At 39.7% G+C, this 27996-nt stretch overlaps 1 protein-coding gene across 1 annotated transcript; it reads right to left on the bottom strand.

Moving 5' to 3' along the window:
• Positions 1 to 37: 37 nt before the first annotated feature.
• Positions 38 to 20059, bottom strand: LOC131943179 (prickle planar cell polarity protein 3; the record flags this gene model as incomplete). The annotated part of the gene is made up of 5 exons (XM_059303190.1): positions 19885 to 20059; positions 16505 to 16590; positions 15872 to 16052; positions 2233 to 2466; positions 38 to 253 (listed from the first exon to the last, which is right to left on the bottom strand). Coding segments are annotated over exons 1-5 (789 nt in total), but the record flags the coding sequence as incomplete, so codon positions are not given.
• Between the last annotated feature and the right edge of the window lie 7937 nt (positions 20060 to 27996).

The following is a 27996-nucleotide window of genomic DNA, read 5'->3' as shown; positions in this document are numbered from 1 at the left end:
ATCCAGATGTCACCTTCACCACTCAGACGTGACCTACCTCGTCACAGCCCGGACACCTGGGTCTGATGAGCTCGGCGTAGTGCCGCTCACAGTACAAGTTCTTGGCGTGGTGGCAGTACACCAGGTCCACCAGTAGCTCCTCGCACGTGTGGCACGTGAAGCAGGCCGGGTGCCAGACGGCGTCCTGCCCGGCTTTGGTTGCCATGACGACCAGGTCACCGTGCTCCACCTCCCCCTTGCAGTTGTAGCAGCTCTAGAAAAAGAAACAGAAAACTTGCAGATTGTTCAAATGTATATTTTTTGTACACATCTTAGATTTTCTTATATGTTTATGTTTTATTTAGAAATCGTATCTTAAAAATGTATGTATGGAATATAAAATAAGGGAAACAACTATGTTTTTCACAGAACAAAAATATTTTACGCAGTTATTTCCCCTACACGCATGTGACAACCAGATGAGATTTTAAAACTTATTTTAAGAAAAAAAAGATAGATCTATCCTTCTTTACGATTTGAAAGGTTTTGAATTATTTTTTTTCAGAACTACAACTTTAAAATGTATTACCAAGGCTCAAAATAAATATTATAAAGTAGCTTAGCTGTCAAAATCATGTTGGATTAAAAAAATAAAAATAAACACAGCTGTGATTGATTGGGCTGCAAGCCAGACGATAAATGATGGGTCGTGGAACTAGGACAGTGTGAGCAGATAGAGGAAAGGGAGGGGGAGGTGGGAGGGAGAGGGGGGTGGGAGGGTGAACCAGGAGAAGTGGGGGATGGGCGGCGGGGAGGGAGGCTGGTTGACATCTCAATTGGTTCCAATGAGAGCACTCAATGCCTCCAGACAGAAGCGATAGATCAGTCTTGTGGGAGTGAAGTGGTCGCGTGTCAGACGAGTGGCGTCGTGCTGGATGGGCTGGCGTTCGAGTAGCCGGTGATAACAGGGCGTGGGAGAGAGAACTTTGTATTCTGGTTGACAGACACGTCAAAGTTTGCAGGTGAGCCTCAGGTCTTGACTTGACAGATATGGTCAATACTTGACAGATGTTGTCAATGTTAGATATTCACTTGATAGATGTGGTCAATGATTAGTCATCTTGAATTGACAGATGTTGTCATTGTTAGATGTTCACTTGATACATGTGGTAAATATTAGATCTTGACTTGACAGAGTATGTCAAGATTTGCTTGTCTTGACTTGACATATGGGGTCAATGTTTTTCGTCTCACGAATTGTTTTTATTATTTTGGTTGTAAATAAAATTTGTCGATGTCTAAATAAAAAATGACAATAAACTACTATACTGAATTTAAAATAAACCACAGTACCGTTGTCACAAGGTTAAGGTTGTTGTAAGGACTAGATTAGGATAAAATAAGGTTAAAGTTCGTGGTTAGGATCAAATTAGGCATAGGGTAGAACTTATAGTAATAACAGCTTGGTATGACCTGCCAATGTTTTCTACAAGAATTATTTCAAATATTGTGTTTTTTGTGTGTATATTAGGGCACGGGGCCAACATGATGACAGACCGCTGGTCTTGACCTTCCAAGTACTCACCTTGACCTATCATGTTACCCTGGCTCACACTGACCTAGTGCTAGGCTTGACCTACTGTTTTTTCCCACAAAGTTCCCTGATATTGGGTTAACCTAGCACTCTGTGAACTTGTAGCCTACTAACCTTGACCTACTTTGTTAACCTGGCATTCCCTAACCTGTTACTGGCCTTGTTCTACTGTGTCAATCTAGCACTCCGTGACCTGGTACTAACCCTGGCCTATGACCTTTGACGTTATGTGTTCCCCACAACACTCCCTGGCCTTGTACTGTCCTTGATCTACCGTGTTAAATGGACACTCTTTTACCTAGACCTTCCATACATTTCTGATCATGCCCGAACTTGTACTGTCCTTGACTTACCATGTTAGCTTAACACTCCCCTGACCTTGACCTACTATACTGCCCTAATACTGTAAGACCTTGTACTGGTCTTGACTTACCGTGTTAACCTGACACTCCCTGACCTTGTACTAGCCTTGACCTACCATACTGTCCTAGCACTCCCTGACCTTGTACCGTCCTTGACCTACCGTGTTAACCTGACACTCCCTGACCTTGTACCGCCCTTGACCTACCGTGTTAACCTGACACTCCCTGACCTTGTACCGTCCTTGACCTACCGTGTTAACCTGACACTCCCCTGACCTTGTACCGTCCTTGACCTACCGTGTTAACCTGACACTCCCTGACCACGCCGATGCCCATGGCCACCTGGTCCCTAAGCTCCCTGAAGATGTTGAACTCCTTCCGCTCCGTCTCGCCGTCCAGGTACTTGCAGTAGAGGTCTGAGAGGTCCTGCTTGGGCAGCTGCTTGATGATCTGCTGGTCGCGGTACTTGTCGCCCTGGGAGTCGACCCGTGGCACCTTGTGGTTGGGCAGTTGGTCCATGTACTCGCGGATCTGAAAGGTTCAAGCAACAGGTCTTCGTTAGCTATGTCATGGGGCCGGCGTCCACTAGATGGATCAAATTCACTATCGTCTAATGTTGTTTAAGGATATAATTTATAAGCATAAAAAAAAGCGAAATTTCTTTACTGTTATAAGGATTAACATGACATGAGGTGAAAGAATTACACAGGATATCTATGTTGTTTTTAGAGGCAGGTGCTATAAGGCATAAAGAAATAGATCGACACAAAGGGATCAGAAGAAATGGGATTTATGCACACGAGGTTAACAAACATTGGGTCACCATTGGATCCCCTATATGGGATCAAATACGGTATTCCCTAAAATGTGATCACCAAAAGTGGGGTCACCACACCAGGATCAGAGAGGAGGGAATAAATAACCCGAAGATGTCAGATGGAGAAGATACTACATGACGTCAGTCGTTTATCTTACAGCCGGACATTTGCAATTTTGAAAAACTTGCTTGGGGAGGGGGGGGGGGGGAGGGATGGAGAGGAATAACATTAATAATCTAAACAAGTTGATTTATGTATAGATCATGACTGTTTTAAATTATAGGGAGTTACAGGGAGTCCAGAATCTAGCACACGACACTCAAACGCTAAAAGGTCAACAACAAAGAAAAAAAAAACTGTTTTTTTTTTTGTAGTTCATCATTATATATATATATATATATATATATATATATATATATATATATATATATATATATATATATATATATATATATATATATATATATATATATATATATATATATATGAGAAGAGCCTTTCCAACAATATGCATTCTTCGCTATCAGAGTATGGAGACGTGTCTTGTTCCAATTATGAATACTTTCATTCAAAGTTATTCCAGACAAGACCCACATAAACCAAAAATATCGGCCTCTTTCTTAGGGCGCCTGATATCTTCGGCATGAATTGAGAATAGACGGGGAATGGGGTGGTGGGTGGAGAGGTAGGGGAGGGGTGGGGGTTCTAACAAAATATCGTTTGGAGGGGGTATGAATGGCGACATAGAGATTTATTTATTTACTTTAAAAAAGATGAAAGGGCGGCTATTCTCTTCATGAAATGCCAGATTAGATATTAAAAAACAACTCTCATAAAATAGATGTATTCTATTTTATTTATAAATGTGGAGACGAGCAGCAGGACTAGACAATATATCCTTTGTGATATGGCGGACTCGTGTCTATAAATAAAATAACGGACAGTATGTTCCTGTATGTGTATGTAAAAATATGTCTATGCAGCAAAATTTCTGTGATATATGTTGGATACTTGCTCATTGTTACATTTTCTCTCATTCAGTTGCTGGCATTTTCTTTGAATTTCTTTGATGTGATCAGTTAAATAGGTGATGTAATTTAAAGAAAAAAATGTTAATATATTTTTTAATCAAAGAAGAAAAGTTGTATTACTTCTTTTTCCTCACGATTGGGCACATATAAGATTTTTAGCATATGCAAAGAATCGGGCATCTTAAAGATTTGTATACAGACTAGTAATTGGGCATATATAAGACCCCTATCCTATATATCGTTATGCAACATTAAAAGATAAAACACTGAAAAGTCAGTGCTGTCAAACTATACATTCAACCTTTGCGAAAACGTAACTTCTGCTAGACCTAAAAATTCTTATACAATATTGCCTCTCCAGCAGTAAAAAGAAAACGTTCCCTTTTCGAACCACACGGTCAATGGAGCAAGTGAAGTAGAGTTCACCTATTTCTCGTCGTGTGAAGGGATAGTGTGGTCAGCACAATGCCCAGCCGACTTTCTTTTCCCTAACATGAGTTAGGTACCCAGAGCTGTGTGGACACATGGAAATCCTATTGACCTGCATCCGGATCCGAATTCGAAACTCTCGGGGTTGGAGTTTAGCGTTCTACGCTAAGCCACGACGTCCCATTAACTTTTAATATAACAAAATATTTGAATTATCTTTCCACGCCCTTCTTGCCATATAACAAGATTCCTTATAACGTGTAGCGATGATCGAACGGGCCATGTATAGGAATATATGTACTGCTCGGTCGCTACGGCAGTTATATACGTTAAGATTATATACGTTACTAAACAATGCTCAACGCCATTACATAGTACTAGAATGTTATTGAATGAGTACTCCACGGTAATCGATTGCACTACTCATGTGTAGAACAATAAATACACAAAGAGCGAAAGTGAAACACATTTGAGGAGTGAGCGATTAGTATTATTACGTTTACAAGAAGCTGCTTATCTATCTTAAAGGTTGAGTGAGGGAAGTGAAGGTAAGTGGACAGGTAGGTAAATAGGTGTGAGTGGGACGTCTGGTACATCGTTTGATTTGATTGCTCACTTCAGTTGTATCGCAGGTATTGAATCAAGGTAGAGATGATCTATAGCATAGTGAGGTATCTCAAAGTGGCGTCCTTTATATGGCACATATCACAAATTTTAGCCCAATTTGCAGTTATCCTTTACAGGGCCAAACCGAAGTATAACACCGAAACAATAAAAAGAAACTGATTTGAACCTAACACTATAGCATTAATTGCATTCACCTCAATACAGAACGACTTATCTCCCTAATATACTAATAAATTATTTGTCTCGGAACAGAACAAGAGTTTTTATAAAAATGGACATGACTCTAACTGAAAAGGCTTGATTCTACACTAAATTGAAATGTTTCTAGATCAATATGTTTCTATTCAACATGTACATATTTCCTAGTTAAAAAGAAGCATGGCCAATGGCTTGTTTATTTCTATCCCCCCATACAATTTAAGGGTAGGCCATTGCACAGGCCATTCTTCTATTCTAAATCATTATCTACAGCCTAAAGGTGGTTTGAGTATGTGGATGGGGGGGGGGGGGGGGGGGGGGGGGGAGTCGAGGGACGACAAAAACTCATTTCCGGTCGAGCCGTTTCCGATGATTACACACCAGACCCCACGTGACACGAGCCTTGCGTTTTCTTTTATTTCCGGAATTTTCCGGCAATCCGTGAACTGGAGCGATTGAAAAGACCGGCTTGCAATGGGGCGGTCTAGGGAATTACGACGGAATTTGTCAGGGCGTTGGGGTCAGGAGAGTGACCCACCGGCCAGGGAGTTTTGGGGATGGGGGGGGGGGCGTGGGGAGAAGGAAAGATGGAGGAAGATAATGGGAAATGTATAAGATTTATCTGTTACATCGCAAATCCGTCTGATGTTTATCGATCTGATTTTCTATGAGTCTGTCTGTCTGTCTATCTGTCTGTCTGTCTGACTGTCTTTCTATCTATCTGTCTGTCTATTTGTCTGTCTGACTATTTCTCTACTTTTGCCGTCTGATTTGTTTTGCTTTTGTTGTCGTTCTCAGTGGCGTACCAGGATCGTCTCATGGGGGGAGGGGGGGTTCAAATTCATTATATATATATATATATATATATATATATATATATATATATATATATATATATATATATATATATATATATATATATATATATATATATTTACTAGCTGTATGTCATTGCTTCACTAGGATGTAAAATAAATTGAAAGTACTCTGAAAGTACTCTGAAAAAAAAAAAAAAAAAAAAACACAATGTTGGTCGACAAAATAAAACAATTTATCACTCTAAATTTAAAAAAAAAACAAAAAAAAAAGATACACACAATGAACGCAACACAATCTATTTGCAATCCTTGTAAAAAAACAATTTGACATAATGATTCCTAGAAAATTAAGACAAACGAACTAGGGGAAATAATCACTCTCTTAATTTCTACAAATTTAATTGTAATTGTAAATGTCAAAACATAACTAATTACTTTCGTTCGTAGTAAAAAAACTTTATTCGTTTTTACAAAAAATATGTTCTCTACAATCAGAATTAAATATATTGTCATCATAAATGCTAAAATCTTACGGTATAATTTAAGTTTTTAAAATCAGAGTTGGTATAAAAGCACGCTTTTCGAATTTATATTACCACTAAACCTAATAGGTGGAAGATTTTAAATAGTAGCCTATATGTAACCAAACCTTTGGTCTTACAGTTGAGGTCACACATTTTCTAATAGACGCCAGCGAGAAAAGTCTTAAAGGTATTTGAGAGGTCCATAAATTAATTTAAAAATCATGCACGGCGTAGTTACAATTAACATGGTTTTAAAATCCTGCCTGTCTGGTATTTTTCGGACTTAACTAAAGATTGGATGTATTTGATCTTTTTAATATTTTCGGTAACTAAATAAAATTTAAAAAAAAAGCAAAAACAATTTGGTTTTCACGTGTCATGGCGACATAAACAATGGCATCCTGCTATTCGATAGGCCGCCATAAATTTTATTGTACACATTGTAAGCTAAAAATAGAAAAACTAGGTCATGGGGTTTAAATTTATTTATTTACTAGTCAGGCCATGCAGTGGCATCTTTGAAAAACGTATCTGTAAAGTACCATAACTTGTGTGTTTAGTAATCAGAATAAACCCGGCATTGCCCACCCTAACCATAACCAACCAAAACACACAAAAAAACGCAAACATAACACTAACACAAAACAAACGAAAACACAAAAACAAACGCAAAGACAAACCCAACCACAAACGCAAAAAAACGCAAACACTAACGCAAACAAAAAGGCAAACGAAAACAAATCCAAACGCAAACACAAACCCAACCACAACCAAACAAAACCAAAACACAAAAAAAAACAACGCAAACATAACACAAACGCAAATACAAACACAAAGAAAACACAAACGCAAAGAAAAAGAAGCAAACGAAAACACAAACGCAAAGAAAAAAAAAGCAAACGAAAACAAACGCAAACACAACCACAAACGCAAACCCAAACTCAAACACAAAGAAAACACAAACGCAAATATAAACTCAAAGTGTCCACAGTCTAGCCCGGGGTGCCAAATCGCACCATGACGACGTGCGGCGTAACCGCCTGATTCAACTTAGTAAACGACCAATAGGACGCAACTTATTCATAGTCTTTTGAACTGACTTACGCGAACGTAGGTACCATAGCGTACACGGGAAGGCCCGGGGCGCCAAATAGCACCCTGTCGGGGTGCCGGAGGATGCCCGGATTTGATTCACTTAAAGACTATAGTAACCTTTCTTTTTATTCCATGTCAACAACATTATAAAAGGAATCTCGTCAACTCGCTGGTGTCCATTAGCAACTTTTTTTTGTGTTCTTTAAAGATCATTTTTAAAAAATAATAATAAGGTATGGGTTGGATCACTGAATTGCACACACACCTGTTTACTGGTAAAGTCATGTATCTCTCTATTCTATGACATTTCTTAAAGTTTGCGTGTTCTTTTGTCCGTCTGTACTGCCTGTCGTTTTGACTTGTTTTTTGCCCTCCATTGCTTTCAACCTGTCCACCACATCGTCTACCTCACCTCCAACTCATTATCCACCACACCATCCACCACCCTATCAACCACCGTATCCACCACCCTATCCGCAACACCGACCAACCACCACACCATCGACAACCTCACTGTCCACCACATTTACCACCACACCGTCCATCCGTGATCATCTTCAACAAACACCTATCCCCCTCCCACCCTTACAACCTGACTACCATCATGTACTTTATATACACACGAACGACCTGACCTTTCCAGTTCTAAATAGGTCAAGATGACCTATTACCCTACGGCCAACCTTTCATACATTACATCAGCTGTAGCTCTATAAACCCACTTCTATGGTAAATGTCCCAGAGATCAGGGTATCAAGGGAATGGGGTCGATTTGCTTACATCTTACCGGGAGTTTCATTTAACGGGTACCAACAGGTTTAGTTTTGTGTTGGATGGGATTTCAACTTCAAACAATAGGATAACAACATCGGTGCTGAAATAAAGTATCGAGCTTAGGTCTGATCATTTGGCTGTTGGGATCAGGGCTGTGTAGGGTCAAGTTTTGGTGTAAGGGTAGGACTAGAGGCAAGGTTAAAGTTACACGTTGTGTTAAAACTCGGTCTAGAGTTAGGGTTAGGGCAAGGGTTAAGGTCTAAGTCAGTAGGGGTTTACGTAAAGAAGAAAGTTAAATTTTAAATATCGATATGAGCTAAACCAATAATGATACTGTAGCTGCAACAAGTACAGTAAAAAGTTATGTAAAAACATACTAAAAGTTTTATTTCATCATCTGATAATATATCTGCAAACTATCGACATTCAAACTAAATTAGACACAACAGCAAACGACCCCGAATGGCATCATGAATAGTTTAACTTAAAACTAGAAAACATTCAATGAAGGAGTTACGCATAAGTTAAACCATATCATTTAACTACAAAATTCATAACAAAACCTCATCAGCCAGATGTACGTTTTAAATAATTTAAAATTCTGATACGACATGTAGACCTACTATTGAATAAAAAAAATCTCCAGATACAGAATATGTGTGAGTGCGCGAGTGTGTGTGTGTGTTTGTGTGTGTATGTATAGTATGTGTGTGTGTGTGTTTGATACATATTTACCTGACGGACATACTCGATATTATTTAAATGCTGATCAGAACCTGGGGAGGGGGTGACCCCAGAATTCACCTGTTCTCTAGCTAGGGTAAGCAAGAGACCCCAGCCAACTTTTCAATCAACCCAATTACTAGAAAAAAACGTGGGAAAATAAACAGCTACGTTATCGTTAGGTTTTGATATTTTGGGGAGGGTGGGCGCTAAAACGTATGTCAGGGGTGGGGGAGGGAGGGGGTGAGTTCAGTCTGGATGAAACTTTTCTTTGCTACACGCTGCACTACATCGTCACGGTTGCTTGGAGCAGGTACAGGAGAGTCAAGATATCAGGAGCAGGTACAGGTAAAAGTAAAGATATCAGGAGCAGGTACAGGAGAGTAAAGATATCAGGAGCAGGTACAGGTAAAGATATCAGGAACAGGTACAGGAGAGTAAAGATATCAGAAGCAGGTACAGGAGAGTAAAGATATCAGGAGCAGGTACAGGAGAGTAAAGATATCAGGAGCAGGTACAGGAGAGTAAAGATATCAGAGGCAGGTACATGAGAGTAAAGATATCAGGAGCAGGTACAGGAGAGTAAAGATATCAGGAACAGGTACAGGAGAGTAAAGATATCAGGAGCAGGTACAGTAGAGTAAAGATATCAGGAGCAGGTACAGGAGAGTAAAGATATCAGGAGCAGGTACAGGAGAGTAAAGATATCAGGAGCAGGTACAGGAGAGTAAAGATATCAGGAGCAGGTACAGGAGAGTAAAGATATCAGGAGCAGGTACAGGAGAGTAAAGATATCAGGAACAGGTGCAGGAGAGTAAAGATATCAGGAGCAGGTACAGTAGAGTAAAGATATCAGGAGCAGGTACAGGATAGTAAAGATATCAGGAGCAGGTACAGGAGAGTAAAGATATCAGGAGCAGGTACAGGAGAGTAAAGATATCAGGAGCAGGTACAGGAGAGTAAAGATATCAGGAGCAGGTACAGGTAAAAGTAAAGATATCAGGAGCAGGTACAGGAGAGTAAAGATATCAGGAGCAGGTACAGGTAAAAGTAAAGATATCAGGAGCAGGTACAGGAGAGTAAAGATATCAGGAGCAGGTACAGGAGAGTAAAGATATCAGGAGCAGGTACAGGAGAGTAAAGATATCAGGAGCAGGTACAGGAGAGTAAAGATATCAGGAGCAGGTACAGGTAAAAGTAAAGATATCAGGAGCAGGTACAGGAGAATACAGATATCAGGAGCAGGTACAGGAGAGTACAGATATCAGGAGCAGGTACAGGAGAGTAAAGATATCAGGAGCAGGTACAGGAGAGTAAAGATATCAGGAGCAGGTACAGGAGAGTAAAGATATCAGGAGCAGGTACAGGAGAGTAAAGATATCAGGAGCAGGTACAGGAGAGTAAAGATATCAGGAGCAGGTACAGGAGAGTAAAGATATCAGGAGCAGGTACAGGAGAGTAAAGATATCAGGAGCAGGTACAGGAGAGTAAAGATATCAGGAGCAGGTACAGGAGAGTAAAGATATCAGGAGCAGGTACAGGAGAGTAAAGATATCAGGAGCAGGTACAGGAGAGTAAAGATATCAGGAGCAGGTACAGGAGAGTAAAGATATCAGAGGCAGGTACAGGAGAGTAAAGATATCAGGAGCAGGTACAGGAGAGTAAAGATATCAGGAGCAGGTACAGGAGAGTAAAGATATCAGGAGCAGGTACAGGAGAGTAAAGATATCAGGAGCAGGTACAGGAGAGTAAAGATATCAGAGGCAGGTACAGGAGAGTAAAGATATCAGGAACAGGTGCAGGAGAGTAAAGATATCAGGAGCAGGTACAGGAGAGTAAAGATATCAGGAGCAGGTACAGGAGAGTAAAGATATCAGGAGCAGGTACAGGAGAGTAAAGATATCAGGAGCAGGTACAGGAGAGTAAAGATATCAGGAGCAGGTACAGGAGAGTAAAGATATCAGAGGCAGGTACAGGAGAGTAAAGATATCAGGAGCAGGTACAGGAGAGTAAAGATATCAGGAGCAGGTACAGGAGAGTAAAGATATCAGGAGCAGGTACAGGAGAGTAAAGATATCAGGAGCAGGTACAGGAGAGTAAAGATATCAGGAGCAGGTACAGGAGAGTAAAGATATCAGGAGCAGGTACAGGAGAGTAAAGATATCAGGAGCAGGTACAGGAGAGTAAAGATATCAGGAGCAGGTACAGGAGAGTAAAGATATCAAGCTGTCATGTGCGAACACATACATTAAACATGTTCTATTTACCAAAGCATTTTGCTTTACAGTATATTTCCTATTACTGTCATTATGCTAGTATTTTTTACGTTATTCATATTATGGTTATTATTAAAATGAGACATTTCATATAAAAGCCGATAAAAAGCAATATATTTTCTTCAGGCAAAATTTTCTTTAGGGAAAAATTTCCTCAGGCAAAAATTTAAATGCTGCGACTAATTTTACAGCACCTAAAAATAGACCTCAAGTTTTTATCACCCAAACATGTAAATAATCAGTTACTTTATTATTCAAAGATTTTTTAAAAATGAAATGGCTTGTGGACATAATACGGTATTGTTTATAGTGAAAAAACTCGATGATTTTGTTTTCATATCTGTAGGCCTAGTATGAACTAGACAGTATTTTCAAACTAATTTTTTTAAGTGCTGCCAGGTACATACATACGAAATTCTACCACACACTTTACTTTATATTGTTGTATTTTTGCTACCGTGGCTCAAAAATCCCTGCAGTTTCAAAATACCGTAAACATATAAAAAGTAGCCAAAAAAAAGGTAACCAAAAGAAAATATCCTAAATCGAAAACCAAAAGCTGAGCAGCCGACTGCAAAAAGACGGATATTTTATTTTTAGATCAACCAATATTGATCAGTCTTGTTTTATCTAACGGCCAATTTCCATCACAGAAATCCAACGTTCAACAAAAGTTTGGAGCTCTCCAAATCTCTAAGCCGTTCATGAACTCCAAAACAAACAAGCAACAAAAAGGGAAGTAACTATACAAATAATTCTGCAAAAAATATCGTCACGACAAACTAAACAAAAATTTACAAAAAAAAATTCATAAAAAACGTTTTAATAACAAGCTTTTATGTAATGATGCACTAAAAAGTAGAAAATAAATTATAGACTACTATTTAAATAACTATAAAGAAAAGCGTGGGGCACTTTAGTACTTTAGTACCTATTTTATACCTTTACTAATATTTGAGAAGAGACCCACGCTTTTCTTTATAGTTATTTAAATAGTAGTCTATAATTTATTTTCTACTTTTTAGTGCATCATTACATAAAAGCTTGTTATTAAAACGTTTTTTATGAATTTTTTTTTCAGTACTTTACATGTTTTATCTACAATAGAGTTACATGACTAAAAACCATTGCGCGCCTACTGAATATCACGTTCAGTAGGCGCGCAATGGTTTTTGAACGCAGCCATTACGTGGTCGTGATGGCGCAGCTATTGATGACGCGTGTGGTGTGGTTGGCTAGACATGCCTACTAATTCGGTCCAAATTTTAATTAATTCATAAAAAATCAATTAGGCATCCAATTAAGTCAAATTTAGTTTCAGATTGCATTGTCTTCATGTCTTGACCCACGTGCCAACTGTGAATCGTGTCGGTCAAGTAGAACTGTCCGAATTTTCACTCCTGCGTTTCCGTCTAGACAGACTGACGACTGACGACAGAGGAAGTGAGTTAAATAAAAGCTTGTAAAAACCGAAATAAAGCGCCAATTTAAATAAAATAAACAACACATTCCTAATGGCGATAGAAATAGCGTTAAACAAGGTAAATCAGTTTAAAAAAAAAACGAAACTAAAACTCCCGGTCGCTTCTAGTCAATCATCGAATGATTGACACCAACAATCGCACAAGACTTTAAGGGGAATCACTTTTTTTGTCTTTTCATTACTTAGACAAAACATGTCATTCAATCTGAGAAAGGTTTTTAAAAGTACTATCTAGAATCTGTAGAGAAGGTTTAATAACAACTGATTGTAATCTTTGACAGCGACATATGGGTTAAATAAACGTGGCTGTCGGGTTGTCATAGTCGGGTTGTCATGGTGACGTTAGAGGGTTGGACAGGTTTGATAGAAGAGGTTTGACGTTTGCGGTCTACGTTTTAATCAACATAACATTATCAACATTGGTATCAATAAGATCAACGTCGATTTCAACTTGGTCAACATTAATACCAGCATGACCAACATTAGTATCAGAATGGTGAACTGCTTTCAATAGAATCAGTTATTATAATTTATGCCATGTAACGGTGGAATACACGGCCTGAACAAAGGTAAATTGGTGAATCTTAAAGATGATTTTAAATTAAAATCTGAAAGTTGTAATCAAGCCTAAAGAACGAATCTGGTAAGTTTAAAGGGAAAAATCAGGCAAGTTTGAAGAATGCATTAGGGTTAGGCTGCTTTTTATATTGTCCCAATTAAAACCCGCTGAGTATCATTAAGACAACAATCGGGTGAGTATCATACCATTAGCACAGTAATCGGGTGAGTACCATACCATTAGCACAGTAATCGGGTGAGTACCATACCATTAGCACAGTAATCGGGTGAGTACCATACCATTAGCACAGTAATCGGGTGAGTACCATACCATTAGCACAGTAATCGGGTGAGTACCATACCATTAGCACAGTAATCGGGTGAGTACCATACCATTAGCACAGTAATCGGGTGAGTACCATACCATTAGCACAGTAATCGGGTGAGTACCATACCATTAGCACAGTAATCGGGTGAGTACCATACCATTAGCACAGTAATCGGGTGAGTACCATACCATTAGCACAGTAATCGGGTGAGTATCATACCATTAGCACAGTAATCGGGTGAGTACCATACCATTAGCACAGTAATCGGGTGAGTACCATACCATTAGCACAGTAATCGGGTGAGTACCATACCATTAGCACAGTAATCGGGTGAGTACCATACCATTAGCACAGTAATCGGGTGAGTACCATACCATTAGCACAGTAATCGGGTGAGTACCATACCATTAGCACAGTAATCGGGTGAGTACCATACCATTAGCACAGTAATCGGGTGAGTACCATACCATTAGCACAGTAATCGGGTGAGTACCATACCATTAGCACAGTAATCGGGTGAGTATACTACCTTTGGAGTTGCTTCGTTGTTAAGTATCTGAAAGTGGGCAGTGTGTATCACTGACTAATATAATCCTGAACTATCTACAAAGGTCAACTTTAATTCTCCATAATTTATAGACTGACACAGTTTCAGCTCCATGAAATCCTATAGTCCCTGACCGACCCAAGAACCACTGAACCCTATCAATTGTTTCGCCACTTACACCTACGCCCGATAGACCCCAGTAAACCACATCACCCCTGACCCTAACTGACCCCAGTAACCTACATCACCCCTGACCCTAACTGACCCCAGTAACCTACATCACCCCTGACCCCAACTGACCCCAGTAACCTAACGCAGTCCTCATCCCTTACTGACCCTGCTCATCTACTGCACCTCCTCACCGCCTCCCCCCCCCCTCCACTAACCCCACAGACCGCCTGCAACATCCCCCGCCCCACCCTGGCGAGTCTGGCCTGAGAGTAACCAGACCCTGCAGGAGATGGAGCGACGCAATAACTCCACTGATAGCTGGCTATTAATAAAATGGCGCACATTTCCCGACCAATCGACGTTCTCCAAACGCATCACGTGCCCTACTCAGCCAATCATTTATCCGGATTTCGAGCGTCCCAGAAGCGCTCGTAAGCGTCTGGCCTCAACCCAAAATAATCGACTTGCAATATGCGCAGACAATCAATCAATTACCTTTCACGAGTTCGTGGAATAATTAATTAATTACACTGCCGGAAATTTCAGCTACTTATTTCGTAAATAGAATACAGATATTCTCCATGTTAGAGAAAATAAAATAACAACGTTAGTGCTTTTTTTCCGCTTTAGGGTAACTGGCGTCTTGTAGTGAACGTCACTCATGTTCATGTTATTGTTATAAGTTAACTGGTTCACAGGTCATGGATAAGGCTAATTGATGCTGCATTAAGTCAAAGTCTTAGTATTTGGACGATAATTAAAGCATATGGTGACAGCGTAGTTGAATGGTAGAGCTTATAACACACGAAAGTCATGAGTTCAGATCCCGGGCTCGAGTTTATAGGGCGCCCCTGAGTCCACTCAGCTCTGATGGGTACCAGATTGACGTTAGGAGGCAGGGCACAGTTCTGACTACATTAGCATATCGCAAGCTGCGCACATATAAACATCATTGCCCAAATGCGCGAACGGGAAAAGATAATAAATTAAAGATTGTTTTCTTCATTATGGCCTGAAACCTATATGTCTTGGTATTTAGTTTATGGGATAGATAAGGTGATAACATATGAAGACAAAGTTTAAGATAATGGATCTCAATAATTAGGTTAATTAAAGGGTTGAAGTGTTTTTTTAAGAAATAAGTAGTCGAGTTCAACCGTGGGTAGTCAGTGAAAGTAAACACGTAGGCTGATTAGAATTACAACGCTTAATTAGACAACGTTCGCAGAGCTTATAGACAAGGATTTACGCATGCATAGGATTTGGTAGATATAGTAACCAAACGAAAGACAACAAGATTGAGTAATTTCTTCTATTAAAAAAACCCCTGTACATTTCGATACCTGTGTTTTCGTAGCGTTATAATGTTAGTGACAATAGAGGGATGAGAATGTGAGCACCGTCAAACCCTGATCCCCTCCCATCCTACAATACACGACCTTCACCTTCAAGCGTGTGAAAATGCCTGGCACCCAAACAAGGCCTTCGTTAAGCGTATCCCCCCCCACCCCCAACAGAACAAAAATGACCTTCACCTTCTGGCTCGTGAGGTTGCCTGGCACCCAGGTGTACCCCTCGTTCAGTGTGTCCAGCTTGGACACAGACTTGGCAGCGTCGTCCTCTCGCTTCCAGCCCAGCCTGTCGCAGACGTTGACGAAATTCTCATTGTAGATCTGGTGGCTCTCACGCGCACATTTGCAGTGGGCGCAGATGTTTCTGGTGAGTACAGAATGCACGTGTTTGTTAGTTGAGTCGATTCAAAATATGAGGCAAGGTGGCAAGTTTTTTTTTTTATGTTTCTAAATCAGCTTACACGCATTAAAAAATATACAAAATATAACAGTGATTCTTTCAAAATAAGAGCATTTATTTTGTAAGCATGTCATCTTTAACTTGTTAAGAAACGTGTTGACTTCTAGCTATAGCCGAAAACGCCTAGCTCTACAGTAATAGATTTGTGGGACGTCGCCGAGTCAACCAGCTCCAGTAAAGCCGGGGTACTACGGCTCCATCTAGCTCTATAGCTGTTGGACCCACCCCCTTGATCTATACCATAGGCGCCAGTTAGGAGCGCCCCCCCCCCTCCCCCCAAAAAACCCGTTAAAGTATATTGATGTAGGTGTCATAACACCATTGGGTTAAAACACGTCTCAGAAGGTTGAACTGACCTCCAGTCATGGAAAGCGAAACCGGAACATCTGTCCTCACAGTTGTGACAAGGCTGACCCACGTCCACCTCGTTCACGACAATATCCTGGGGAGAGAAACATCTTCATCAGTTCAGTGCTCACACAAAGGTTAATTGAGTCTTATGGAAACTAATTAATTGTACATTTTCATTTAACAATTAAGGGGTTGGCGTGGTGGAGTCAGTAAAGCTCATGGTTGCTTAAACGAAAAGTCTTGAGTTCGAAACCTCGGACGGATGAGGCTCAATAGCTGGGGACAGCAACACTTCTAGGCAACACTAAAATCAAACAACTGCTGCCTTAGTATGTTCTTGGTTGGACAAAGGCTATAGAAGCAAAGCCAAAAAGAAAAGCTGGCTGAGATCGGAGTCAACGGCCTATATGGCGCATTACAAGTTGACACGTAATACTTAATTGTGTTAGAAATAAGAACGCGGAAAAGAAAGAGATTATACAATTGATGGTTTTATCATCTATATTTTAATTAAACTGCATCATGTTTATATTCTTAAAAAAATACTTTACATTACTAGCAAAATTTAAAGACAATAATATTTCATTGTATATTTTAATTGCTCATTTTTTCTACTTAATTGAACACAAATCTCATTAGGTATTTTAAACAGCTTCCATGATTTAATAATGACGGTACACTTTTCTTCAGGGGTTGTGAACTCGGCATACTAATTGATTACCGCGAATACAAAACGGAACACTACATCTTAATTATCTAATCAACTAATTAATGTTAGTTCACGTCAAATGCCAAACGTAAGGAATATTTTTTGCATTTAATTAACATGTCAAACTGTGGCAGCTACTGGCATCCGTTGGCGGACATGGTGGGGTGGGTGGGGGAGGGGATTGTGGCTACCTGTATTATGTCATAGCTTAATCCGATATTATTCATTATGGCAACCTCCAATATCACAACACGGTTACCTACAATGCTACTTACAGCTGCCCAAAACTGGCCAGTTCCAATATTACTACATGGCAATACTTAAACCGTTCTGTTAAATCTGTAACCACACTGTTGTGTGCTGACGAAGACCTTGGGTCGAAACGTCCATAGTATTTGTAACTGTCTTTAACTTGTGAGGTAACTAACAATATCTGTTTTTTATTACTTATTTTATTAACTTCACTGCAGCTACCATTTGTTTTAACCATTCAAGCAGGCTACCGCAAACGCTAAAATATATCTCGACCTACAGCTACTTCTAACCCTGAAACACGGCTACCTGAAAAACGGCTACCTCTAACCCTGAAAAACGGCTACCTGAAACACGGCTACTTCTAACCCTGAAACACGGCTACCTGAGAAACGGCTACCTCTAACCCTGAAAAACGGCTACCTGAAACACGGCTACTTCTAACCCTGAAACACGGCTACCTGAAAAACGGCTACCTCTAACCCTGAAAAACGGCTACCTGAAACACGACTTTTTCTAACCATGAAACACGACTACTTGAAACACGGCTATCTTTAACCACACGGCCAGCTCCAAAACGCTTTGTTGAAAAGTGGCTACATCTGCTTTTAAACCACGTTTGCCCAAAACCCGCCATAACAATGCAATCATCAACACAACGCATCCCAAACACCCGGCCACAACATCAACAAAGATGACCTTTGTCTCTCCACCCCTCAGGGCAGATGGCTTTAACAGGAACATAGGTCTTGTAAGTGGAGCTTAAGGTGGAAGTCTAAATGGAGCTTAAGGCTTATGTGTAATAGGAGCTTAAGGTTGTGTAATTTGAGCTTAAGGTTAAGTGTAATTGGAGCTTAAGGTTAAGTGTAATTGGAGCTTAAGGTTAAGTGTAATTGGAGCTTAAGGTTAAGTGTAGTTGGAGCTTAAGGTTAAGTGTAAGTGGAGCTTAAGGTTAAGTGTAATTGGAGCTTAAGGTTAAGTGTAATTGGAGCTGAAGGTGAAGCACGCATCTAGGTGATTAACTGAGGCCAATTTTTCGCAACGAGCGACTTACAATATCGAACTCTCAGAAATCGTGATAGATAAGTGATTCGCGGTATTGATCGACCTGATAGATCAGAAACTGTTGGGGACTTGTGTGTGTACCTAATGGGATACATGTCAAATATGATAGGTGGGTTGAAGGTTCTAAACCATGTTTGTTGGGCCTGGCTGTGTGTTAGCTTGTGTTTGTGAATGGTTGGTGTCATATGTGCTTGTCTAGGTTTGTGAATGGCTGGTGTGATTTGTGCTAGTCTAGGATTGTGAATGGCTGATGTGATTTGTGCTAGTCTAGGATTGTGAATGGCTGGTGTGATTAATGCTAGGCTAGGTTTGTGAATGGCTTATGTGATATATGCTAGTCTAGGTTTGTGAATGGCTGGTGTGATTTGTGCTAGGCTAGGTTTGTGAATGGCTGGTGTGATTTGTGCTAGTCTAGGTTTGTGAATGGCTGATGTGATTAATGCTAGGCTAGGTTTGTGAATGGCTTATGTGATATATGCTAGTCTAGGTTTGTGACTGGCTGGTGTGATTTGTGCTAGGCTAGGTTTGTGAATTGCTGGTGTGATTTGTGCTAGTCTAGGTTTGTGAATTGCTGGTGTGATTTGTGCTAGTCTAGATTTGTGAATAGCTGATTTTATATGTGCTAGTTTTAGTTTTGTGAATGGCTGATTTTATATGTGCTAGTTTTAGTTTTGTGAATGGCTGGTGTGATATGTGCTAGTCTAGGTTTGTGACTGGCTGATGTGATATGTGCTAGTCTAGGTTTGTGACTGGCTGGTGTGATTTTTGCTAGTCTAGATATGTGAATGGTAGGTGTGTGTTCGCCACCCAGACTTTGTTAATGTATGTGTATGTCACGTTTTGTGACCTGGGGACTACGTACAGCTGTCTTTTGGCCACACATTATCCATATGTTCTGTTATTTTCTTCACCTTTCTTATCTGAATCACGTTGCGGAAACAAAGATGGCTGGACATAGTGCTGACCACACTATCCCTCATATGCCGAGGTCACTGCAGCTGATGAAATCTACATCTTCCCCATGTGACATGGGCACGAATGAGAAAAGATGATGATCAAATGATGTGCACACAATTCCATACAAACATATCACCAGGTACAGGTCAATCGTTATCATATGAGGAGAGGGAGGGGAGAGATAAACATTGTTTGTTTCGTTAATGTGTATAACTATACAAGCATAAATAGGACAATAACATCATCTGTTAACTGTGACAGGATGTTATGAACAGCAGAGATAAAATATGTGAGATGGTAGCTTCAGGTTATAGGTAGGTTGATTGTAGAGGTCAGTGATTGTAGTACCTAGACGGCCATGGCATATAAATGTCAGTTGACATCTGTCCAGTGAGTACTTACTTTGTCATATGTCACAATAATGGCTGGGATAGGTGAATCGGTGGTCAGTTTATTCTCTGTTTCTAACCACATTTTTACACGGGTAATAATCCAAATGTCACGCCTGTGATAATCCAGGGATTATCCAGATGTCACGCCTCTGATTATTCCAGGGATTACCCAAATGTGACAAGTGTGATAATCCAGCCCAGAATATCCTTCTATGGTATGTTAATCCAATTTCCACGTACTGATGACGTAACACGATAATTAAAACCTTTTAATTTCTTAAACGAATAAAACAAAAACTTTGACGTAGTCCCACGATGTAACGAAACGAAAGACAAGCCTAAATGACATGACAAATGTAGATGTGGGAAGTTAGGAGGACGTTTTTATGTGACAACACGGACACATGTGTTGGCCATGTGTAGTCATGCTATGGTCCTATCATGTGTTTGTATGTATGAATGTATGTTTGTGAGTGTGTTTATGTAATTTGGAAGGACAATGAACCATGAACCTAAAAACAAGACCAAAAAGTCAAGATATCCTTTTTAACATAAAACGAAAAAATTCATGACGTCTTTTTAACAGAGAACAAAATATCATTTAGAAAGGCTTCCGTATACACGGGGGATTCATTGTTAATTTACTTTTAAGAAAGTGTAGTTCTACATATGGGTTCTGGGTTCTAAAAACTTTGGACAGTTAATGGCCTATGACACACAGTTGAACCAGATCGAACGGTCCATAAAAATACTCTATACGCATGAAAACTAAATAAAAATATAAGGAACCTTGAGTATATAATCCTTAAACAACATAACAAGACCTTTATAACTAGAACAGAGCACAAAATATCTAAGCTAACACCATGGATTATATCAGATGTTCTATATACCGATGTCGCTAAACTTGTATGGAACAAAAACTTCATAATCCACACACACTAGTACCACATGGATAAGCTGACTAGAACATGATATCCACTATCATCCAATGAGATAACGCCCATAATCACAGAACAAAATGCGTTAAAAATCCCGCACTGAATACTACTTGTACCTACACCAATTAAGCCTAATACTGCCGAGACATTCAGATTGACGGGAAAATTAAGGTCAAAGTTCGCACCAGTCGTCTCATCCAATTGACAGAACATCAAAGGACATGGAGTTAAACTGTTAACGCGGTCGCCGAGGTGTCTCTGTGTCTTTGAATAATCGTCACGTGACTGAATACAGAAGCCTACATAGGACATAGAAAGAGTACCTGAGTGATCTCCCTTAAAGGCTGACAGTCTACCATAAGAGTACAGGGAATACAAACATTGTTTGAGTTGAGCAGTGTTTTTGTGGACTTGATAGAGGCTAACATTTCAAGTGATATATATATATATATATATATATATATATATATATATATACATAAACTGGTCAGCTACTGGAATCCCACCCCCATAGATTGGTCAGCTACCTAAATCCCAATCATCCATAGAAATTATCTAATGGTCCTATGGTAGCTTATCTCAAGTAGGTCTAACTTTGAGTAAAACAATTGTTCCATACTAATTCATCTCAAGTAACTAGGAGCTAACCAATGGTCCTAAGTCACCTAAAATGACGGCCTATTTTACAGCCAACACCACAAGCAGATTATTTAGCCACAGAAAAAAAAACTATCCACAACACACATAGAAAAAAACTTTCCTGTCACATTCAGTTTCAGAAATTCGTCAACTCAGATGGTTTTTTTTTTTGTAAATCAAAGGACGAATTCAGAAACCCATGAAAGAATAGAAAAAACATCAGCAAATAAATGATTTATATAACTGAACCCAACATGGACATTTTTAAAGACAAAAATTAAGTACTTCGAAAATGAACTTGGTATAAACTGAACTAATACGTTTTATTCCATAGCAGAAAAAGATACATACATCCAATACCAAGAAAGGGAAGTAATAACTTCATATTAACACAAAAAATAAACTACTGTAAAGAAAATCAACGTAATAAACTACTGTTGAACATCCTAAAATTATAATTTTGAATATACCAGGCACAACATACATAACTCCAAATAACGAAATAAAACAGGAAATTTTACGTATGCAGTGTAAAAATCTGAAAATCTTTTTGACTTTAACTGTTTCTAAATATAACCCAGAGCGTTAAACGAAGTATTTGAACAAACAAAGCATTGATATTAAAATCCTCCAATCTTATCAGTAAACAGCCCAGATTTTTTAAAACCGCGGACCAGATTAAGAAACACGTTTAGGGAAAACTAACTTTTTTTGTGTGCCCACAACAGGAGCGAGTTGTCTATACAAATTAACCCCCCGTTCTGTTTATTTCCCCTAATAAGGACATATGACTAATTCCTTCAGCACAAGTCCTATTCGTTACACCTGGTTTTAAAAAGCTGAACGTGCGTGACATTTTAAATTATCATCTTGTAGGGATAAAACGGGGGAAAGTTTAAAACGGCCAAGGCAAGTTTTCATTAAACACGTTGACATGCCTTATATCCGTGTGTGTCAAATACAAGTACAGTAACTCGGTATTTCGTGTGGGGTTTAGATTAGAACACGCCCATTGAATGACGTTTCTCTTTACACGAGCAGGAGAAGACGACACGTTTGGGGTCGAGCCGAAAGGTAAACAGGGTGACACGAATGGGTTGATTTCATCACTGGGGAATGCTCTAAGGTTAAAGGTCACTGTGGCTTTCTTATGCAAATCAGGCGTTGAACCGGGACAGTGTTCAGATGGGGGTTGATACAGTTGCTCATTAAGTGGAGTTAAAAATTAGAGTCATTGACTAATTTTCCTAAAGGTAATTTAAAATCTGAAGATTTTGATTTTAAAGATTAAATGTATACAGGCACGTTTCGTCAGGAAACTTTCATTAAGTTAAAGCCATTTTACAAATTCATCATCATCTTTTCCCGATTGTGCCCAAGACACATGGGGCAGATAAATTCTACTTCGGACACAGTTAAAAGTATATTTTTTCTAATCTATATTCATTCCATTTCGTTCGGGGGTGGGGGGGGGGGGGGAACGGGGACGGTAGACTTCTTTCGGGGAGGGGGGGGGGGGGGTGAAGAGATGCCTGGAAGAAACACTGAAGCCCAGCCGCCTTTGTTTCCTTAACGTGAGTTAGATAACTGATCAGAGGTGGGTGGACTCTTGTCACGTGTTTAAACAACGGCTTAACCATACTTTTTAGCATTACGTCCATCCACCTGATGATATAATCAGTAGCATTAGAGCCGCAAGAGTCTTGGAGCCGGTAACATTTATAGGAAGATAGCCGTGCTTAATTTGTTTTATAAAATGTGTATGGGAGTAGCACTTCCATTAGACCTGCAGTAGCTACAACAAACCAATTAGTTGATGTATATTTTTCAAAAATACGTCGATGCACAATAAACCAGAACACAATTAAAATTTTGTCCGATGGTCCATTAAATTTTACTTATTATAGAATAACGACACAAATATTACAGAACTTGAAGAATTGGTTCCAGTTGAATATTTTCACACGTCAAAAATGTTTCTATTTAAACGTTTGTCACGTCTTTCATTGTTTTTTTAATTTTATTTGCAGGCGTGGAAATCATTGTATTTTAGTTTGCCACGGTTCAATTATTTCATTTACAACATTACAAACATTATATTCTTTTCATTTACCTTTTTTTTCAGGTGTGTCCTGATTAGGAGCAACACTTTTCTGACCGTGAGATTTTAAAATTTTTCCATCATCTTAAGCTTAGCCAGATTAGACAATAAATGGTTACTACAGATATACTGAAGCAACTTCCCATAGTACCTGGTCCAAACAACACCAGCACAAACGTGATCAAGATACGAATATTCCAGAACCAATGACGTCATTACCAACATTTTTATCGTCGTTAATTTTAATTCAATTATAATTTTCGAAATCTCATCAGATTAGAAATATTGGTTGGGCTATAAATTAGCCGAACCGACGCTAGTTTTATCGCTATTGGCACGGGGAGAAGTTAGGTTATGATGAGGTTTGGGTTAGTTTTAGTAATCAGTGTAGGTGCAGCTAATTAATACTAGGGTACAGCTAATGAATATGTACCAACATTGTTTATTTAGCAAAGATACATTTATATTTTAATTTTAGTATCAGATTTAAAAAAAATAATGCAGATACAAAGATTGGCGCGGAGAAATACACGCTTAAATAAAAAGACAGCAACACAAGTATTTTAAACTGAATAACACTAGTCTTAACAATAGGACGGAACATCACACGATTTTTAAAAAAATAACAGAACAGCACATTTAAGCAACAAGAGACGAGCAGAAACAACAGACGTGTAGGCAAACACTCAAGCAAACACACGTTCTCTTCTGGGTCGAGATACTGAAGTTCTCTTGTCCCTTTAGAAAAAACACGGAGGATGGAACTAAAAATAATTGCATTAACTCCCAGTTATTTCCCTTTCCTGGTAGTTACCATTTTCAAATCCTTGTTTGGGTAGTTTTAAATAAGGTAACAAAACATGTTTTTAAAGGCTTAACCAGATATTTTCTAGCCTTATTTTCCATCCTGGCGGACATTTTTTTAAAACTCGGAATACCTAGCCACACAGAAAATTACCGGGAAAATTCCTTTAAAAAAACAACGCATCAATTCAAATTTTTACAAGGCTTAAGTTTAAAATAGCCAGCAAGGGGAGGCTAGTCCAAGTGTGTGAGCTCGAGTTTGTTTGAACGCCCAAACACATTGCCTCCCTTGCAGCAGGCGTCAAGGTAAACATTGGGGACCCTTTTGTTTGTGTCCACCTGTCGAAAACACCAATCACAGATTGCTACCTGATGGCTCCTCTAATGAGCAGAAGCAGGGCAGAGATCGGCCTGCGTAAACTGACAAGGTACACAAATACAGACAGTTGTTCGTTTTATCCACGGGTTATCGTTCTTGGTGCTTGCAAAACTTCAAGGGGGAGAACTGAGGCATCACTACAGCTTTAATGTGAGGCAGTCGTCTATACATGACGTCAGGCACCTAGGGTGGGGATCTGGTTTTTGTTTTGATGATGTGTGAAGTGGGCGGAAGGCTAGGGGGTTGATATGGTTAAGATATTGTGACGAAACCTGGATTTTGTATTACTTAGATCTAGTAACAAATGTAAAAAAAAATCTTTAGAGTAGAGGTTATTTAAGGGATTATTTAGTGCTAGTGTGTGTTAGCCTGTGCGTATGTGTGTCTCGGGAAGGGATTTTTTTTTACGTATTAATGGTCGTTTTAAATTGCATTGTTTATAAACGACTGAAAACTTTTGATAGTTTTTCGATACAAATATCACCTGAATATTGCAATTTTTAATAGAAGATTTTTTTAAACCATTTGGTAGGTCATTTTATCAATCTGTGTTTAATTTACATGAAGTAATAATGTGTTTAGCTCATTCAATGTTAGACTGTACTCAGCACATTCCATGTGAGATTGGGTGCAGTCTGTCTGCGATATACACTCAACGTAAAACATTTAGTGTACAGTCTACTTACTGAACATCCAACCAACCACCTACATAACCCATAGCCTACGCCTCTGGACAATCAACCACCTACACCCCTACATAACCCATAGCCTACGCCACTAAACAACCAACCACATACACCTCTACATAACCCATAGCCTACGCCACTGAACAACCAACCACCTTCATCCCTAAATAACCCATGGCTTACGCTAACGGACAGCTAACATCACAATAATCCTCCACCGCCGATTCGAGCAGTGGTCGATCAACGAAGATGAGATCACTCAATTATTTTGTTTGTTAATTGAGAAAACTCGAGTTAACGTCCCTGTGTTAGTGTTGTAACGGATTCCTTTGCTACACTGTGTGTCCTCCCAGTACAATCCACCATACCTCTTCTCCCTGTTTTTAATGCTAGTCTCTAGTGACGTAGAAACCAGATATCTGTCTTTCACAGCAGTAATGTGTCTGACAAAGACTCATGACGCTAATAGTGGGAGTAAACTTATGACGCCAACAGGAGGGGTAGACTCATGACGCCAACAGTGTGGGTTAGACTCATGACGTCAATAGTGGGGCGTTGACTCATGATGCCAATTCCTAGTGGGGATAGCCACATGACGCCTGTAGAGGAGGGGGGGGGGGAATACACTCATGACGCTAATTTCTAATCAGACTCAGTACCAAGCGTCAGTCAGGTTAGACTCCTGACGCCGCCACGCCATGTTGTGCTGACTAAAGCACCAGCAGACCATCTGTTTACACCGTCCACAGATAAGACACTTGCAGGTGCCTAACATAGCACATCTGCACCAACTTACCCAACATAACAGGGGCCTAACATAGCACACATCTGCAACAACTTACCCCCACATTACAGGAGCCTAACATAGCACACATCTACCCCCACATTACAGGAGCCTAACATAGCACACATCTACCCCCACATTACTGGAGCCTAACATAGCACACATCTACCCCCACATTACAGGAGCCTTACATAGCACACAACTACACCAACTTACCCCACATTACAGGAGCCTAACATAGCACACATCTACCCCCACATTACAGGAGCCTAACATAGCACACATCTACCCCCACATTACTGGAGCCTAACATAGCACACATCTACCCCCACATTACAGGAGCCTTACATAGCACACAACTACACCAACTTACCCCACATTACAGGAGCCTAACATAGCACACATCTACAGCCACATTACAGCAGCCTAACATTGCACACATCTGCGCCAACTTACCCCCACTGACTATCTTCATTGAAAAAATAAATTAAAAAAAAAATTAATTTCCTAATGTGTTTTCCGGATAGGGGGAAATCTCCCTGACTAAATGAAAACATCCCTGATTTTTTATCAAACACACCTTACACATTTTTAGCCAAATAAATCTGTGATGTCTTTACCGTGCAACCTCTAACTTCGTTAAAGTATTTATTTGTTAAACACGTTCAAACATCGATTCGACATTTTTACCAAGAACTAGCTGTTATTTATTAACCCACTGGAAGGACTCAGCATCAGACAGCTGTGTAATATAACAGAGCAAAATACACCATTAAAATGCAATCAAAGAAAATTAAAAAAAAAATGAAATTAAGCCCATGTTAATGAAGAAAATGTAATTAAAAGAATATTAATTAAGTGACTTGGGGAGAAACTCGATCACGTGGTTAATGACGATATCGAATCATACATTGTTTTCAAATCTTGATGCCTCAAGAAAGTCTTTAAAAAACATGTGGTGTATGTGGAATATTGTATGGGTCTATACATTAGAGCAGGGGTCTCCAAACTTTTCAGCCCGAGGTCCGCATTAACTATCAAATATCAGTTCGGGGGCCAGAGTTTCTTTAAGGCATCTCTTCAGGGTCGTTGCGCCCCCCCCCCCCCCCACGAAGAACGTCTACCGCCCCCCCCCCCCCCCAACGAAATATATTTTATATAGAAATATATACAAATTTCAAGTGTCGCCCCCCCCCCCCCCCCCTCCACACACACCCGAGGTCCACGTTTGTTCTCAAATTGTTCTTCACATATTTCATTCTTGAAAATGTTTGTTCACACAGGTATGTTGTTCGAAAATTTGAAAGGTACTTTAATGCAAAAGTTTTAATGTTAGGGAATTCTTCCTTGTGCAAAAACGTATGAAATCCCATCCGCCCTTCTTTGAACGTGTCTCTGAGGAAGTCATTTTCTTGCAATTCAATGACCTCCAGCTGCAGTTCATCTTTGCAACTGGTCACATTTGCTCCAAATGGGCTTTGAAACAGTCTCACTTCTTCTGCCTTTGAATCCAAGTCAGAAAACAGCTACTGAAACTGCAGCTGGAGGTCTTTAATGATCTCGTATGCAAATGACGTGGGGAACTCAGTGGTTGCTTCAGCCGTAAAGACCGTGCACTACTGAGAGTGCGTCAAGTTGTTGGCTTGTACCTGTTCCAAAAGCATGACACGTTTATATCTAAAGGCCTTTAGGTGGGTGTATAGATCAGAAACTAAATTTCACTCTCTTGCCGTTTTAGGTTCAGAAAATTTAAATGACTAGTTATGTCTGCAGCAGAGGCTAATTTCT

The sequence above is a fragment of the Physella acuta genome, unplaced genomic scaffold, assembly GCF_028476545.2.
Source record: "Physella acuta isolate Inbredline_101_S28 unplaced genomic scaffold, ASM2847654v3 ptg000445l, whole genome shotgun sequence".
In the NCBI taxonomy this organism is placed as follows: Eukaryota; Metazoa; Mollusca; class Gastropoda; family Physidae; genus Physella; species Physella acuta.
This window is presented reverse-complemented; position numbering and strand designations above follow the sequence as displayed.